The 19,411-nt window shown below is 36.2% G+C and overlaps 2 protein-coding genes across 6 annotated transcripts in view; one reads left to right on the plus strand and one right to left on the minus strand.

Moving 5' to 3' along the window:
* Positions 1 to 8,438, minus strand: part of LOC106873500 (lysosomal alpha-glucosidase) — a 57,338-nt gene extending 48,900 nt beyond the window's left edge. The window contains exon 1 of one of the 3 annotated variants that reach the window (XM_089339947.1): positions 8,318 to 8,438. The gene's annotated coding sequence lies outside the window, so the exon portion shown is untranslated. Of the gene's footprint in view, positions 1 to 2,331; positions 2,389 to 7,912; positions 8,125 to 8,317 lie in introns of those variants that run through there. The other 2 variants (XM_089339946.1, XM_089339948.1) reach the window with 2 other exon arrangements.
* Positions 1 to 19,411, plus strand: part of LOC106873501 (CTP synthase 2) — a 57,703-nt gene that overhangs the window by 490 nt on the left and 37,802 nt on the right. Inside the window, exons 1-3 of one of the 3 annotated variants that reach the window (XM_089339950.1) lie at positions 5,140 to 5,326; positions 13,247 to 13,352; positions 17,788 to 17,986. In XM_089339950.1, the coding sequence (XP_089196076.1) occupies positions 5,226 to 5,326; positions 13,247 to 13,352; positions 17,788 to 17,986 (406 nt within the window). In that variant the 5' untranslated portion in view covers positions 5,140 to 5,225. Of the gene's footprint in view, positions 1 to 5,139; positions 5,327 to 13,246; positions 13,353 to 17,787; positions 17,987 to 19,411 lie in introns of those variants that run through there. The other 2 variants (XM_089339951.1, XM_089339952.1) reach the window with 2 other exon arrangements.

Genomic DNA, 19,411 nt, shown 5'->3' on the forward strand with positions numbered 1-19,411 from the left:
ACTGTTTGATTGCATTGTGAAGGCTGCTGCAAATTGATCTTGTGAAATTTCTTATACAAAGGGGTGTTGAAAATTTCTTGGTGTTAGGTAAAAGAAAACATAGGAGGATCAGTTAATTATGATTTTATCCGACATATTCCCCTCTCAGATTCACGCACTTATTGCAGTGGTCCTTCAGTTTTTCTAAGCCCTGTAATAGAACTCAGAAGATTCGGCCTCTGACCAGGCCTTTTGTGATACCCTTAAAGCTAGGAACTTTTCAGCAACCCCTTTACTCTTTTACTTGTTTCAGTCATTTGACTGTGGCCATGCGAGGGCACGCCTTTAGTCGAGCAAATCGACCCCAGGACTTATTCTTTGGAAGCTTAGTACTTATTCTATCGATCTCTTTTGCTGAACCGCTAATTTACGGGGATGTAAACACACCAGCATCGGTTGTTAAGCGATGTTGGGGGGACAAACACAGATACACAAACATATATATATATATATATATATATACATATACACGACGGTCTTCTTTCAGTTTCCATCTACCAAATCCATTCACAAGGCTTTGGTTGGCCCAAGGCTATAGTAGAAGACACTTGCCCAATGTGTCACGCAGTGGGACTGGACCCAGAACCATGTGGTTGGTAGCAAGCTACTTACCACACAGCCACTCCTACGCCTTTATATATATGTATATTATATATATATATGAAGGAGTGCTGAAATGTTCCTGTCGTTGGGTAAAAGAAAATACAGGCGAATCAGTTAAATATGATTTTATTAAAGATATTCCGCTCTCAGATTCAAACACTTATTGCAGAGGTCCTTAAATTCTTCTAAGCCTTGTAAAAGAACTCAGAAGATTGGGCCTCCAACCAGGCCTTTCACAATACCCTTAAAGCCAGGAACTTTTCAGTACCCCCTTGTACCTAATCAACCCAAATTTACTTCTGCAGATCTTATTGGAAACAGAGCAAGATAACTTAACAGATTGTGAAGCATAGGTAGTATATAGGATGCATCTCAAATTACTTGAGCAATTTCATCAGTTGTATTTGCTCTCTATACTGAAAGTCAGATCAATGCTCAAAGTATTGGATTCTGAAGTAATTGAGTGTGCTGATGTGGCTGGCATTGAGATTGAAATTCACTTTTCTGGATTGGTTATCTGAGAAGGGAATCTGATCAACACATGTCCAAACAACTGTTATGGGTTAGATAAAAGGAGAAAAGAGACCTCAGAGTAAACCAACATATATATACATACATACATATATATATATACAGGGGTTGGACTAAGTAATGGAAACACCTTAAAATTTCAACCAGATTTATTTTAATATAGGGTGGGACTGCCTTTGGCAGTAATTACACCTTGAATTCTACGAGGTATGAACTTGTACAAAATTTGAATTGTTTCCAAAGGAATTTTTGTCTATTCTTCAGCTAAAACAGTCTCCAGTTCTTGTAGTGATGATGGTGGAGGATATTGACGCCTTACTTGTTTCTCTAAAATGCACCATAAATGTTCAATAATATTGAGACCTGGGGACTGTGGTGGCCAGATAAGAACTCCCTCGTGATTCAAATCCAAAGTGTGACCACCAGCATTATCCACAGCAAGCAACACCTGGAATTCCATGTATACGTTTTGGAGGTATTCCTTGGCTTGAGGGATGAATCATTGGTGGAACCAATTCAAAGTTAGACTTTTGCTAATCCAAGTCTTGGGGTTAAGCATCTATTGGACAGGCAGCAGGTTTTTAGTCATATTTTTGAAAGCCCTCAAGTTCGCAGACTTGTAGATAAATCCTGGTTTCATCATGAAGCCAACAGCATTGCCACACACTATTAGCGTCACTTTGTCCTTTTGTGCCTTAAATCCTGGGTGCGGCAAAAAAATGTCAGATTCACTAGTCTGACATCAAATCTTCCAACAATAAACGCAAAATATGCAACAATCTAAAATATCATAGCCACTACTCTCAAAACAGTAAAACATTAGCTACATGACAGTACCAGTACCATTTAGCTAACTTTATTAGCGCTGCCGTAACGGCAGTATAAAATATGGAAGTTTTTTCTGCCGTATGCGGTGCATTTCTGGGTTGGAATTAGCGAATTTTCTAGTCCAGGGGAGATAATTCTGATTATAAATATAAATCTAATAAATTTAGGGATTGACAAATATTTTCTTTGATACGTTTTAATTTTCATAAAAGCATGAACGTCATAAATCTCATTTATTTTCCTTTAGGAAACGCTAGCCTTTTGTTTAAACGAGTTACCAGTTTGTTAGGTCAAGATAGTAAAAGACCATACTGAGATAGAATGACTTACGTTTTGGTATTTTGGATTCTGAATTTAACAAGTTCTATTTTCGTTGATAATGTGTTTTACCGCCCAGTGTGGATGTGTGTGTGTGTAGATCATGTATGTGTATGTACGTGTTTTGTGTGTTTGTGGGTATGTGTATGTGTGTGTACTTATGCCTCTGTACTTGTGTATGTATGTGTGTGTCTGTACTTATCTATGTATGTATGTGTGTAACTGGTCCTCAGATCTTATAATTTAAATGCATGTTACAACTAACGTATTTTGCCTTGATTTGACTGTTGTAAATGAGTGTAAACGAAAGAATTCAAAATTACAGGAGTTTTGGGCAATAAACAGTCATGAAACGAAAAAAAAAAAAAAAGAAAAACGTCTGGTGACAATTTCTATCATTATAATAGTAATGATCCTTTCTACTATAGGCACAAAGCTTGACATCTTTTGGGGAAGGGACCAGTTGATTACATCGACCCTAGTGTGTAACTGGTACTTAATTTATCGATCCCGAAAGGATGAAAGGTAAAGTCGACCCCGGCGGCATTTGAACTCAGAACGTGATGACAGACGAAATATCGCAAAGCATTTCGCCCGGGTGGGGGGGGCTAACGATTCTGCCAGCTCGTCGCCTTGTATTATAATAATGATGATAATTTATTAAGGTGGCGAGCTGGCTTATCAGACAAAATGCTTGCCTTTCATCCTTTCTGAGTCGATAAAATAAGTATTAGTTGGGTATTGAGGTTGATGTAATCGATTTACCAGCTCTCCCGAAATTGCTGGCCTCGCACCAAAATTTAAACCATTATTATTATAGTTGTTGTTCCTATTATTATTATTCTGATCCAAGCTTGCTGGATCAGAAATGATCTAGGGCGGCAGCAACAACAATTAGCGACATACAAAGAACCCTCCATGTGCACATTCAATCTGCTAGAAAGAGCTACAACCTCTGCATAATATTTAGGCTTTAATAGATTATTGCAGGCGTGGCTGTGTGGTAAGAATCTTGCTTCCCAACCACGTAGTTCGAGGTTCAGTTTCACTGCGTGGACACTCGGGCAACCAAAGCCTTATGAGTGGATTTGGTAGACAAACTGAAGCCGTCATAACTCAATACAACCTGTTGCATGGTCGGGTCGTGGGCGACTAAACTGGCAACCCCATCAAGCTTGCTTGGTGAGGAGGGTGATTGTTAGTTACCGTGCAGAAAGAAGAATAAGACCTGTTCATGAACAGTCAACGGCCACCCAACAATATGTGTACCTGTGTATGTATGCACGGGAATATGAAAATACGAGGCATCACTTGAAAAAAATTACCTATCACAAAAATGGCTGGTCGTAGCCTTCGCATGTGAGGGACTTTCGATCAGGCGATGGCAGTACTCGAACACGAGTTTGTAGCCATCGTTCTTATATATATATATATATATATATATGCAGAGCTATATTAAGACCCTAAGCACTTAAAAGATTTTGGTGCCCCCATAAAAGATTATGTAATTCGAAATATAAATAATAAAGCATAAAATAAATTTTTAGTTTTCAGAACGAAACAAAACAGTAAGAGGGAAAATAATTTTTATTTTTGTATACTTCCACTTTATTTATATTTGAAAACTTTCTTCCTACTTTTTTGAATTGTAAAAAGTCTTTGATCAGATTCTCAAAATTAATCTTAGGTAAGACATCTGCATCTATATTTAGTAGAGATAAAGGCATCCCGAATATTATTTTAGCGAGTTTAAAGTGATTTCTTTTGTGTCGTAAACCATTTACCATTTCTGTAGTGCTCCCCTCCTTCCCTTGATGTCCTAAGCACGTGCTTATTTTGCTTAATGCTTAATCCAGCGCTATATATATATATATATATGTATGTATGTACGTATTGCATGTATGAAGTGTGTTTGTGTGTTACGGTCTTGCCTTTAAACGCATGATCTTTGTAAATGAGTGTCAACGTTTCTAGTGTTCTGTAGAAACATGTCTGGCCATGGCGATATATTTTGCTTAGAAGCAAGTGAGGTTTGGCGATGGGAAGATCATCCGGCCGTAGAATAGTTGCCTCAGTGCCCTTGACTACGTTCCAGATTGTCTCAGCTTCAGCAGCTACGCTGACCAATTTTTACTCCCAAAACTGATGCAACATTTCAAAAGGGCTATGCTAAACCTGCAATTGTAATGGTTTCAAACAGGGAGGGAAAAAAAAATAACGAGAAATCAGAAATTACTTATTTTGTTCCCCACCTTCTTACACAACTACATTCGCGACCATTCCACTTTTTGTTATTTTCCTACACTAATGCGTCTTAAAATATAGTAAGGTAGCGGAGATGGTCAAATTTGGAACGCGGGAAGGTTACGATTAAAAGATGGGATGGTGACGCTCGAAAGCTTTTAAGAGACGGGATGATCACGTTTGGAACGCCTTTAAAAGGACACATGTTTTCGCGTGTCTGCGTATACGACTGGTTATTCCCAGCTTTGTAATTTTTTTTTTTTTGAAAGCGGCACATTTTCAAAGAAATCTGGCTACTTGAGAATCGAAATGGTTTTGCGACAAATATTTTAAAGAAATGATTAATTAAAATCGTGGTATTTGTGTGAAGATACGATATAATTTTATACAACCTGTCTTATGTAATAAATAAATATTTACACACACACACAAACCGAAATCGGTTAATAAAAAAAAATAAACACTATTTTTGTTTCCCGCGATTTTCTTTATTTAAATGTCACAATGAAACTAAATGAATATACATATATTGTTAATCAAAGTCAAGGATAATTAGCTACGAATAAAAGATGTGAAAAACATCAAACCGTTTTTGGCGCTCCCGCCAGGTTTTTCGTGATACCTGAATTTCGTGCCATCCCATAATTATATTTCTGCAATCCATGTGCTTCAGTTTGCTGTCTTCTTTCAAAGACATCGCATTTCACTCTCTGATCCTCCACACAGACCACGCAACTAATTGCTTCACACTCACATATAACAGGTATAATCATCTTATTTATTTCTATATTCCTTAATTTATTTATCCTACCTTCTTTTAAAATCATTCTTTCACATTTTCCCCTATTTTAATTAATTTTATACATGTATATATTTTTTGCGGTTGAGAATTCTTTTTAGACATTGGTGTTTTAAAACGTGGTCTGGAGTTTTATTATCGATAAATATAACAGAATCTTTATCGTTATGGACGTTGTGAAGAATGTTTGTTTGACTAGTTGATATATTTGTACCATTTCCACACATAATTCCAGACATCGAACCTCAAATATTTACAGCATGTTGGGTCAGATGGGAAATTAACCGGAAAAGCTAAATTTTCCATAATCTGCTTTCATTGTGCGGTAAATAAAATGGCGCGAAGTTGCTGTGGGATAGTTTAACTGTTTCGTCTTGATTTGTATTAAAAATTATGAACCTTTTGTAGAATAGGGGGGAAACTATAATAACCAATTTAGTTAATTTACTGATTAATCGATTGAGATGCAATTCGGTAAGCTTTGTTGTGTGCAATGCTGTATGTAATATGAAGATGATCGTTACGAAATAAATCCTACATTTGGCGATCATTTATTTCACTTTGTTTTATTAGAACAAGAATTTTGAGAAAAAAAAAATACTTGTATTAAAAGATGGTCCTTAATTTTCCTTGTTAAATATATATATTTGAAGTTGAAAGGTTTTATTTTATCATTATTCATTCCGTTGCATCCATATACCTACCACCAACCATCATTGACAAGGGGAGGAAAAAAAAAAGTATTTTTGTTTCTGCTTTAGATATCGAAACGTTCGAATCTGTTAAAATATCGTACTTAGATATTTTTATTTTTGTTTAGGGTTTCGGGAAAAAAAACATTTAGGAACGATTATTATTGTAAGCAACAATGGAATCGAATTAGTTGAAAAAAGGTAACTAGGTTCTTTTGGACCACGTGTCAATCGGTAATCTTCTACACACATGCTTAATATATAAACTGGTTGGTGGGTGGCAAAATGAGTAATTTCTGATTTCTCCTTATCTTCTCTCCTACCTGTTTGAAATCATTACATTTGCAAGTATCGCATCACTATTTTGTACTCTTGCATCATCTTAGGGAGTCAAAATTGGTCGGCACAGTTGTGTTACAATTTTTCAACTTTGACCCAATTGTATAATTGACGTTGCTTAATATCTGCATAATTAACAATCAGTTGGATTCCAAGACTATTTTCTCCTCACAACTGTCTACTTTGATAATTTCGAAAAAGTGTTACCTAAACTGTGGCAAAATTAGTAACTACTAATTTCAATGCTTTCGTCTCTTCTACTGCATGGTGCGCAAATATATCGGGAAAAGAGCCATTCAAGCAGGTCGTGAAAAAGCTATTGAGAATTTAGTCAAGTTGCATTAATTTCATACCATGTATCATTTTTCTATGATCTTCTTTCATTTGACATAGTTAAAACGAAAGAAAGCCGCTATTATAAAATGTTTGCAGCATTTCTGATCTCCCTGATTGCTATTGATGTGCATCAGTTTTTTTTTTTTTTTCCAAATGTAATTCTGCAGAATTGAAAAAGGAAAATTTACCTTATCTTTGTCATTATCTAAATTTGTCTGTTATACGTTCAGAGACAAACGGAGATAATTACCTGAAATCATATTAGTGTTTTTAATGCATTCAGAGACAATCATTTGCTTAGCAGATGTAGTTTTTATAAAAGTTGTGAACATCTGTACAAAAGATATATTTTTTCTCTATGCAGTAAATCTTATTGTACTCTCATGTGCGTGTGTGTAATATATAAAATATCGGCATTCGCCAAAATATATTAAATATATATAAAATATATTAAATATATATAAAATATAATAAATATATATTAAAATATATTATCAAACTAATTTGATATATACTTGTGTTAACCATCTGTGTGTATTATATTTCAGTCGAGTCGGTGCCTTGCTACTATTTCTGCCTTAGAATGCCGAAGGTCTACAGGCAAGTCAATAATATCGATTGCCTTCAGACAGTCGACACTAAACTTATATATGGGCGATCGTCGGTGTAACTTAGGAATTTGTATTTCTGAATCGTAAGCTCGCCATATATAAATGGTGTGGCTGTACCTAACAGCCTCTAATGTTCTTCTCATAGAAATTCATGGCTTAATGCCAAACACAATGCTTATGCCTGATCAAGTGCCTCGCTCACTATTTATGTACTGTACTAAATTATTCTTTTCTTTCCCCTCCCTCTGAAGTCCTAGATGTGTATTACTGTTAATGTTCCTTACTCTAAAATTATGGTCAATTAGTCCAAGAACAAAATAAATAAATTAAAAAAAACAGGTCCCTTGCTGAGACGCGAACCCTATATCGCTTGCTTGCTAACGTTTTTGTGTTTAGCTTCGGTGGTGGTCGTCTACTTTAGCAGTTTTCCCAATCAATCTAGTGGCAGAGGATTTGGAATAACTACTTCGAAGTCTCATACTTCACCAGGAAGAAAAAAAGACATGAAAATGTGAGGGGGAAATCTTTCCCTTTTGTCAGTCATTAGATTGCGGCCATGCTGGAGCACTTACCTTGAACTTCATTATTATTATTTTTTTTAAAGCCTGGTACTTATTCTATCGTTCTCTTTATCCGAACTGCCAAGTTAAGTGGACGTACACACACCACCACCGGCTGTCAAGCGATAATTGAGGACACAAAGATACAATGAATTTCTTTCAGTTTCCATCTATCAAAGACACTTCCCGCCCGAGGCAATAAGAGACACTTGCCTAAGGTTCCACGTAGTGGTTGTAAACCCGGAACTATAGTTAGAAAGCAAACCGTACATCCACGCCTGTAAAATAATAATAATAATTTTTTTTTGAGGAAAACAAAGAGGCCTTTCAGAATAGTATTTCTGTTGTATGAAACAGGAATATTAAAAAAACAGTAATTGAAAAAAAGTGAAAAACGCAAACTGCTCTTTTTCTTACCTACGAAGTAAGGGACTTCGAAGGAAGGCTGTTCGAAAATTACGTTCCTCTTTGTTTCGTGTACCTCTAAGATGAGACAGGTGGCAAGACTTGCGCCCGTTCACCCAAAGATACCCACCCGTTAAAAAATTATTTTTCTCCCCCCCCCCCCATTTCTGCTGAACCAAACGTTGGGTAAATGTTGTTTGGGACTAAACCTGTTGCGGGCTAGTATCATCCCTAAGAACGGTCCCTTCTCTTTGACATACAAAAGTTTTTTCTGTTCCTTCCGATCTAGCTACCCCCTACCCGTGATTCCTGAAAAATGCATATTTTTCATGGTATTTTGTAGATATATGTCTTGGTGCGAAACACCCGGTGTTTAGGTTGAGGGTTAGTGTTTTATGTTACCCCGAAAACGGGTGATGTACTTATTCTTTACCTCCACCCGTTTTCCAGAGTGTAGACAACGATTATATTGATAGAAATAATTCTTGTGAAGTTTCTGTTTGTTTTTCCCTCTCTCTCCTCGACATATTTTGCCACTATTTTTCGTAATTTTAGTATCTAGCTATTTTCCCTCCTCATATTTATTCTTTCGTTACAAGCAGCATATTCACGAAAGAAAACCACATAATCCACATCCTGAAAACGTATTTCTGTCAAATGCTATTTACATATATGCATTTTAAAACGGGGGCCACATTTTTCATTAATGTTTTACGTAGTGTTTTTGGTACCGAAAGACTTTCAAACTTCGTATACTTATCTATTTTGTGTTATAGAACAGAAAAATATTTTTGTATTCGAATTTATTTCATGTAAAAAATTGTCTTATTTCGATAATTTCAACCAATCACTGACGTCCATTCAGCCGATATACATTAAGTGCCGACTACATAAACAAACGATTCTTCGTTTTATTTGCTTTTTTCATTTTAAATTTGCTTTAACCCTAACCCTAGGGTTAGAGTTAGGGTTAGGGTTAATTGTTTCAGAATCGTTTGTTTATGTAGTCGGCACTTAATGTATATCGGCTGAATGGACGTCAGTGATTGGTTGAAATTACAGAAATACGACAACTTTAACATGGAATAATTTATGGATTTCTTTTTTTTTAAAGAAGACTAAGAGAAAAAGATGTTTTATATGACACATTCTACCAGTGTTTCGTTAATGAAAAATGTGGCCCCCGTTTTAAAAAAGATCCAAACCTTTTGTTACAAAATGTTTTGGCACCCTCCCTCTTTTTTTTTAATTACAAAATCCCCAATTTTCGAGTACGGAGATTCTGCAAAAAAAAAAAACAAAACAAAAAAAACCACCATTTTAAATTTTAATTTCCCCCCCCCCCCCAATTCTTCAATTTTAACTTTTTTCAGTAATTTTATTTGCGAAATAAACAGAAAAAAAAATAAAAAAACGAAAGGGAATGCTGTCCACTTTCTTTACGTCCGCCAAAAAAAAAAGAAAATTTTCAAAAATTTTATTACCCAAGGAAGCATTTCAACTAAAAAAAAAAAAACTTTTGAGACACCCACGGAAAGAAAACGGGTGGGGCACTAAACTGTAGTTATGTCTTCCTTACTTGTTATATTATATAACGCAGAGATAAGTCATTGCTTCGGATTAAACACACAGGTAAAGGCAAATGAACTCTCTCAAAGAATATGCACTTTAGAATAATAGAGCCAAGAAGTAAATGGAATTATATAACTGAAGAAAAACTAATAAAACTATTGTGTATGGTGGAACTGGTCCATTTTTTTTTGAGTGGATTTGCTTTAATCCGTGATGATGGTGGCAGTGGGCTCTGTTGTAATTTTATTGACTTAAAACAACAGCATACATATGTTAGAATCGAACCCTTACACTCGAGAAGCCCTTACGCTCAGTGTGCCCATGCCTTAAGACGGTACAGAGGAATGGTCTTGTTTTGTGAACAGGACAGCTCTAGATTGCTACGAGATGTTGGCTTTATTCTAAGAGGAGTCCTGCTCTATTATTCTAAAGTGCATATTCTTTGAGAGAGTTCATTTGCCTTCACCTGGGTGTGCTTAATCCGAAGCAATAAAGACTTTATCTCTCTGCGTTATATAATAACAAACGGCAGACTACTGGATACTAAACAACCACATGTGGATCCATGTGTTTGAAGCACAATAATTCGTGCTAGAAAAAAATAATCTAGGTTGACAAAGATCCACCATTATTATATAATAAAACTTGAACAATTAAAACGAAACAATTGGGTGTTTTATTTGTTTCTGTTTTTTTTAAACAATAGCCATTTTACTGTGTCCTTTTTATATATCAAACTGGTCGTTTGATCGCCATTAAGTCTAAGCTTGCTTTTTTAATTAATATCTCCCATAATCTATATTTTAATTAAAGTTGCGCCTTGTTTCCCTTCTTCCTCTCTTTCTGTATGTTTCTTTCTCTACTGCGTCCACTCTCTTTCTCACCTCTCAACGTTTCTTTCTTTCACGTCTGTCTCCTCTTCCTTTCACCGTTTCTTCCCCCCCTCTCTCTCTCTTTCTGTATGTTTCTTTCTTTCACGTCTGTCTCTTCCTTTCACCGTTTCTCCCTCCCTCTCTCTCCTATTTCTTTCTCTCAGATTTCCCCACACTGGAACTCGTGTGCTGATCAAATTGTTCAGTGCTTGTATGTTGTGCATGAACAATGCATAAATCCAAAACGAATCAGACATGTTCCCATTTTTTTTTCAAACATTTTATCTGGACTACATTATCAATTAGCCTTTTTTTTTTTTAATGTAGCAGGCCTTCATATAAAAAAGATGGAGGTTTGAGACATGTCTGTGTTTTACCTGATCACATTTTGGGGTTAAAAATACGAGAAGCAACTACTTTTTCAAAGTTCGCTATTTGACCAGATTGACATATAGATGTACGGACAGGTAGAATACTCAATTTTCCCAGGTGTAATATAGCTTAAAGAAATAATAAAGATGGCTGTATTGTAAGAAATTTGCTTCCCAACGGCATTGTTCCGGTTTGTCCCACTGCGTGGCACTTAAGTGTCTTCTGCTATAGCTTTGGGTTGACCGAAGCTTTGTGAGTGGATTTGGTAGATAGAATCTGAAAGAAGCCTGTCGTGTGTGTATATATGTGTCGGTGTTGGTGTGTTTGCGTCCCTGTAACTTGGCAGTTTGTCGAAAAGAGACTGATAGAATAAGTACTAGGCTGAAGAAATAGTCTTGGGGTCGGTTTGTCCGACTAAAATCCCTTCAAGGTGCTGCACCAGCATGGTCACAGTCTGACAAAAAAAAAAAGCATGAAAGGTAAATTGTCCCAAGAAAAAGTTGATTTGGTTTTAATATTTCACCATCACCTGTAATCATATATTGTGAGATTGGCCTTAATCAGTCTGCACTTATAGTTGCTGCTGCTGCTGTTACCTGTAGCTGCGGCAATGCCGTGTGATCACTGACTGCACCAGTCAGTTGGGAACTGGTTGATTGGTGCATTCAATACTTTAGGTGTGGAGCTCTGAGAGTGAGTACTGAGTACAGTGTATGTGTGTGTGTGTGTGTGTGTATATATATATATATATATATATATATATATATATATATATATAAACACAGGCATGATGCGTATGTATATATATATCATTCAACTTTGGTAGTAGTTGAATAGTATTGAGGCTGCAATTTACTCACACGCAGCATCTTTCGGAGCTTGTTGCTAATTCAGTTCTTAATCAAATGGAAAACCATTATTTTTGAAGGGGGACTGGTCCCTAGCTACATTTTGGCATTAAAAAAAAGAGATTTCGTCATGTAGGAAAAAGTTCACTTCCAAAAATTTTGTAGCGAAGTAACCAATCGAGTTTAGATCTGAATAACTTTTTTATTATAAAAGCAAAATTTATCTTAGCTTCATTGATAGAAGAACGCATGAGGAATTTCATAGTTTTGGTTCCATGCAACAAAAATTTGTATCAAAAAAGTTGAGGTAAAATATGAAAAAAAAAAAAGGCATTTAGTATAATTAACTTGTTTGTTTTAAAAACAAACTATATTTTAATTAAGCTTAAATGATAGAGCTCAATTAGAATTTCATGCAATGAAGTTTTAAAAGGGAAAAGTTATGAATGTTTGTTTCTGAAATTTGAGGATTATAATATAGTTCTAAGGGACTTTTAATATGTAACTGACCTCATTGAGGTAAGGAAAAAAATAACAACACTGCTAATTGACATATTAATTAGTATAATAGCATAGCCTGGAAAAATCATGGATTACATGGAAAAATGTGAGCGAGAAAAATATTCTTCTAGAAAAGTACAAGACAAGTTATTACACTTGGAAAAGCGAATTACCACAGTGACTATTTCATTGTATTAATAGGTGTGTGTGTGTGTGTATGTATCTATGTATGTAGATGTATCTATGTATGTAGATGTCTGTGTGGTGTGTATATGGAACATGTAAGAAAATATGGTTGTATTTGGTATAGTTGTAAATGTAAACAGGCACAAGCAATAGTGTACCTTGCAGGTGTTACAAGGAAAATACGTGCTAATTAAACCCAGCTGTTGCACACGTGTATATATATATACACACACACTCATAATTTAATGGGTTGGATGATTTGATTGGATCTGATGTCCAAGAACTGGATTGTGCTTCAGCATTTTGCAGCTAGAGGCCCTTCTTAGTGTCACCAACCATTTTATAGTTTGGACTGGTTGCTTTTTTCTCATTGCCACTTGCACTGTTGAGATTGACATGCATGTTTATTTTTAGAATGTCATTGTTGGATAAGTGAGAGGTCAAATCTGGCTGCTTTGAACATAAAACAGAATATTTGGGTCAGATATGGCTGGTTTAGATACTAAAGACAGTATTACCCTGTGTGTGAAGTTTGCAGGATTCAATGGACTACCAGAAACTTGATTTACCATTTCCCCTTCATTTGATAGAATCTCAACACCATTTGGAGGCTCATTTTTGCCATCAGAATCCTGTTATTTCCACTCAGAAAAACAAAAAAACAAACAAACCCAGTTACCATCTTCTCCGTTCATGGTAAGTTTGAGTTTCATAACTTTGTTTGAGAATGAAGAATGGGTCACTATAGCTGTGCTGCCGGTTTTCTTTAACTTACAAAGTATTTCCTGAAAATCACTTAGAAACACCATTGTCTTGCTCCCAAATGGTAAATAATTCTACTTCAGGTACATGCATGGCAGTGTGGTTTAACATTGGAAATATTTCTCAAAAATACTTTAGAAATGTCAGTTTACTACTAAAAGGTAAATCGTTTTATATAAGGTGCATATATAACTGTGTGGTTTAACCGTTTGCTGTTATTAATTAACCTGGGGTTGAAACTTAAATTAACATATTTTGATTGAAGGTTTTAATTTAACCCTCTTATTACCATACATTGGCTTTGTTTCAATTAATTAACTAACTTTGTCATTAAGCTGGTTCTTGGAACATAACATGGATGGTTTTAATTTAGAATACTTTAAAATGAAGTTTGTGTCATGGAACCAGGGGCTGTTTCAGGTGCTTTGGTATCAAAAGGGTTAAAACAGAAAGCCCGTTCCATAGGGGCAAGGACAATTTTGGGCAGGTTAGTGTCAAAATTGTTGAAGTGCTTCAAAACAAGGATGATTATAACATGTTAAAAGGGTTGACACAGGAAATATTTTTGGGAAACCATTTAAAAACACTGAGCTTACTGCTATAAATCATTTTATAAAAGGAATATGCATTGGTTGGGTAGTTAAGCCCTTTTCTTACTATATTTCCTTTGAAATACAATACCACCTTTGTTTCAATTTGAAATTAACAAAGAATTTAATAAAATTAGTTTGTACTTTGAAAGGGTCATTGTACCATATTTGTGTTTCCTTAATCTTGTGTGATAGCTGGGAAATGAGCATCAATGCTGCAGCAATGGTATCATTTGTTTTAATCTTCTATAGAAATATATCTAGGCATTGGAGGAAGCTATGAAAACAATGCCTAGTTCAAAATGGTGTGAATAAATAAGCATTATATTTGCCAGCGTGAAGGTGTGTGTGGCTTAGTGCTTAGGATATTCGACTCATGAGTTCAATTCCTGGTGAAGCGTTTTGTCCTTGAGCAAGACACTTTATTTCACGTTGCTCCAATCCACTCATCTGGAAAAAATGAGTAGTACTTGTATTTCAAAGGGCCAGCTTTGTCACGCTGAATCTCTCTGAGAACTGCATTAAGGGTATGCATATCTGTGGAGTGTTCAGCCCCTTACACATTAATTTCATGAGCAAACTGTTCTGTTAATTGGACCACCTGGAACCCCTCATCATTGGAACTGATGGGGTGCCATTTGCCAGAGTAATTTGATTGCTAAAGCGTTAAGGACAAATGCTTCTGGACAAAAATGTAGTCTTGTTTTAGTTGGAACTCTGTGTAATGTTGATGCCAAAGCAGACACAGACAGAACTTGGCACAGTTCTCTGACTAGCCAGCTCCCGTCAGTTCGTCCGGCCCATGCCAGCGAGGGGAAATTGATGACAATGAAAGGCAAGTTACCAGAGCATCAATTAATGTCAGTCAGCTATTTTGTCTCTGTCTTGGTTGTCTGCTCAATTACATATGCTACAGTAAGTTTAATTATTTTAGATCTAGTTTCGGGTTGCTGTGACCTGTATTGTTCACCTGCTTTGAACAATATAAATAATCAACCGACTGGTTTACAAGCTTCATTTTTTTTTTCTTCTCTTTTCACTTATTTGCATAATTTCGTGTTCAGTCTTATTGTATTTGGTCCCTTAGTCAACTGTTCTCTGTGTGTATGTCTGCATGTGTACACACACACACATTCTTTTACTTGTTTCAGTTGACTGCGGTCATGCTGGAGCACCGCCATGAAGAGTTTTCAATGCAATGTTGAAATCAGTTCAATGTTTTATAACCTGAATCGTCAGTGACTCAACAGGTCACGGGTAGTCTAGTAATTATTAAACTTCATCAGGATTGAATCCAGGGTACGTGCCTGGACTACTGATATGCTGCCATTTACTTCAGATCCCTGTGATGTTGATTGGCTAGGTCACACTCTGAGTTCTATCAAAAGTTTTGGTAAAAAAGTGCCGTCTGCAAATACATACATACATACATATATATATATATATATATATATATATATATATATATATATATATATATATATATATATATTGTAACCTCGTGGGCATCGGTACCTTTTTCCTCTTTCTCCGTTTTTCCATTCTCCGAACTTTCCATCTTTCCGACGAAGGGCTACGCCCGAAACGTCATACACTCTCTCTTTCCTTTCCTGAGCGTCCAATAATACTATCCATATCACGTCCTCACTTTGTTGTTTTTTTGTTTTTTTGTTATTGTTTTTATGAACTATATATATATATATATATATATATATATATATATATACACACTTGCAGACAAGTTGCAATAACCAGTCAGCCATGACTTCACACTGCAGACTGAGACGCCTGCAGGTTGCAAGTGCAATCTAATATTGCAGATCTACTCAAAAGGAGGCAAGCTGGCAGAATTGTTAGCATGCCGAGCGAAATGTTTAGTGGTATTCCGTCTGTTGTTACGTTCAGGGTTCAATTTCCGCCAAGGTCAACTTCAACTTTGCCTTTCATCCTTTCGGGGTCGATAAATTAAGTACCAGTTACGCACTGGATTCTATGTATTTGACTTAATCCCTTTGTCCTTGTTTGTCCACTCTATGTTTAGCCCCCTGTGGGCAATAAAGAAATAAATATTGTAGATCAACTCATATTACCTGTTGCTCATGAAAGGCCAGATTTGTCTTTGGCAGGAGAATGAATGAATGAATTTGCGTTGTGTTAACACTGGTTAAAGGCTGGATCACCTTGCTGTCGATCAGTTTGTCTAAACCAGTGGTTCCTATACTTTTCCGGGTTGCATATATGTGTGTGTCTATATGTGTTCTTGTGTGTGTGTGTGTACAGAATTTTAATCTGTTGCATGGAAATAGAATAAAAATAATTCCAAAACTTTTGTCCAGTTAGTTCATTCTCCACAATAGACTAATTAACCATTTTTATAGAAGTTTCTTGTGACTATGATGATTTTAATCAGTGAACGTATTCTGATTACTGAAGAAATGTTTTATTCTGAGTCACATGATGGTAACTTTTATCTCTTACGTTGTGCGTGCGTGTGCGTATGTTTTTGTGTGTGTGTGTGCGTGTGTATGTAGTGGTGGTAAGAAACTTGTGGTCTGAACGGCAGGTTTTCAAGGAAGAAACCCCACTTGGGCAAATGTTTTGCCCCTTAACTTCTATGGTAAAACACTGATGAGGTGAAATGCCTGATGCATAATGTCTCTATTTGTGACGTAATCATTTCGACATTTTGCTGAAATGAGTATATGTCCTATGAAGTTTTGACTACCACATTTTCTACTTGTGTGTGTGTTTGTGTGGAACTGTATAGCTGATATCTACAAGGTTCAATCCAATCTCTTGGGAAAATGTGATTTTCGAGGCATACCCTATGAATGAAATTGGGTGGATAGAAACTGTATCGAAGCTTGTCAGAATGATTGTATGTGTAATTCAAAGGGTACATTGTTTTGTGCCACCAGCATTAAAAAGGCTGTTAGTTTTTTGGCAAGACTTAAAGTTCCCCACAACCCTATTACTTGAGTGTTCTTGGTGCATTTTATCATGGCTATTGCTAGCTCTGGAGAATGAGAGACAGCAAGTAGTGGATAAAAGGGAGGAGTGAATGATGCATGTATGTAGCAAATAGCTTGTGGCGAGTATAGATGATGTGAATGGGATACATTTGTAGTTGGTATGGGTCCTTATGCATATATCATCAGAATAGGTGAGAACTAAGGTGATAAAGACGAGAGAGAGAGAGAGTTAGACAGGCTCTCTGGCACACACCCAAACCCTATTATCAGATGGTAAGACTAAGTGCTCAATACTGCATTGGTTGGTAGATATTCTTCATTTGTGGATTTTCAAGGCAACCAATTGTTTCCTGTAGAAGAGATTGCCACAATTGTTCAAGCTCGCCACTTTGGAATCTTTGTACTCTTTTGATTTTGGATGCGGTTATTCAGTTGTGGTCATCTCTTCCTCATGAAACCATTGATTACCTTCTTTATCCATAAATAATTTATATTTATATATCATCATCATCGTTTAATGTCTGTTTTCCATACTAGCATACGCTGGACAGTTCAATTGAGGAGGGGAAGCCAGGAAGCTGCACCAGGCTATTAGACTGCGGCTATGTTGGGGCACCACCTTCCACTTTTAGTCGAATGAATTAACTCCTTTGAAACCTGCTACTTATAGTTAATTTGATCTAAAACAGAATATTTTGGCCAAATTTTGCCAGTTTAAATGCTAAAAAGTTAAAATAGTGATGATAGTTGTATATTTTCATGTACAATATTATATTTTTTCTTCCTTTTTTTTTTTTCCATCTCCAGAACATCAGACATTGTGTTAGGCCAAATCACATTATGAAATACATTCTTGTGACAGGCGGTGTGATTAGTGGTCTTGGTAAAGGCGTCATTGCCAGCAGTATTGGAACCCTGTTGAAGGCATGCAATATAAAAGTGACATCGATTAAGATTGACCCTTACATTAACATCGATGCCGGAACTTTCTCTCCTTATGAACACGGTACGTAACTATTTCTGATTATTATGTTTAACCTTTTTAAGCATTCATATCACTCAAATGTAATGCTTATTTAATTACATTGTTTTCAATTAATTATGCATTATCTTGTACCTACGAGATTTCAGTGACATGATTATTTTTGGAATGACATTGCAGGATAGTTGTGAGCCCAGATCTGGTTGGTTTAAACATTTTTAAACAGGTAGAATATTTGGACTGGCTATGGCGGGTTTAACCCCTTAGCATTTAGATAACTCTGTCAAATCTAATGCTTATTTATTCACATTGTTTTGAATTAATCTTGCATTATCTCATAGCTACGAGATTTCAATGATGTGATTGTTTAGCTCTAGAATGACATGGCTGGTTAGGTGTGAGAGGCTAGATCTGGTCAGTTTGAACATGAAATAGGTTGAGTATTTTGGCCAGACATGGCTAGTTTAAATGCTGATAAGTTAACCCTTTAGCATTCAGTAATCTGTCAAATCTAATGCTTATTTATTGACATTGTTTTGAATTAATTTTGCATTATCTCAGCTTTGAGATTTGGTGCGAAAGACTGGATCTAGCTGGTTTCAACACACAACTGGTAGAATATTTTGACTGGATACAACCAGTTGAACATGGCTCACAATCCAGTAATGTAACACACCAATATGCAAATCAGTTCATGTGACATCTTATATGCTAACGGAAACAAACTGTTGAAATGTAGAGTTTTGGAAAGTATCCCACTATATCAAAATGGAGTCGACTTGGTTAATGTATCTCAAGGTGCATGAAGCCAAGTATATTTGGTTCCTGTGCAGGTTGTTTATGGAAGACCAGCAGTTGTCCATGCATACACCAGTCTCCTCTTTCCATGTCACTGATGTTATCCAAGGGAAAGGCAAAGGGGCCGATACAGCTCAACATCAGTGATGTCACAACTCATTTCTACAGTTGAGTGAACTGGCGCAACGTAAAATAAAGTGTCTTGCTCAAGAACACAACACACAGCCTGGTCTGGGAATCGAGCTCACTTCTTCATGTTTGTGAGCCTGACACTAACCACTGAGCCATGTGCATTCTCAGATACTGGCAATAAGTGTCAGATTTATCTAGGATGGTTGCTTTGTCGTATCTGGAGCAGAGCTTTTGTTTTGTTTACACTACATCATGGAGCTCTTCCTAAGTGCTAACCTTTAGCCCTCTTAGCTTTCTGATTACTTCCTCAAGTGCAGTACTTATTTATTCATATTGCTTTGAATTAATTATGCATTACTTGAAGCTGTGAGATTTCAGTGATAGTCTATAGATGTCATCATCATCGTCGTTTAACGTCAGCTTTCCATGCTAGCATGGGTTAGACGATTTGACTGAGGACTGTTGAAACCAGATGGCTACACCAGGCTCCAATCTGATTTGGCAGAGTTTCTACAGCTG

This window comes from Octopus bimaculoides, chromosome 22 (genome assembly GCF_046866305.1).
Source record: "Octopus bimaculoides isolate indiv1 chromosome 22, ASM4686630v1, whole genome shotgun sequence".
In the NCBI taxonomy this organism is placed as follows: domain Eukaryota; kingdom Metazoa; phylum Mollusca; class Cephalopoda; order Octopoda; family Octopodidae; genus Octopus; species Octopus bimaculoides.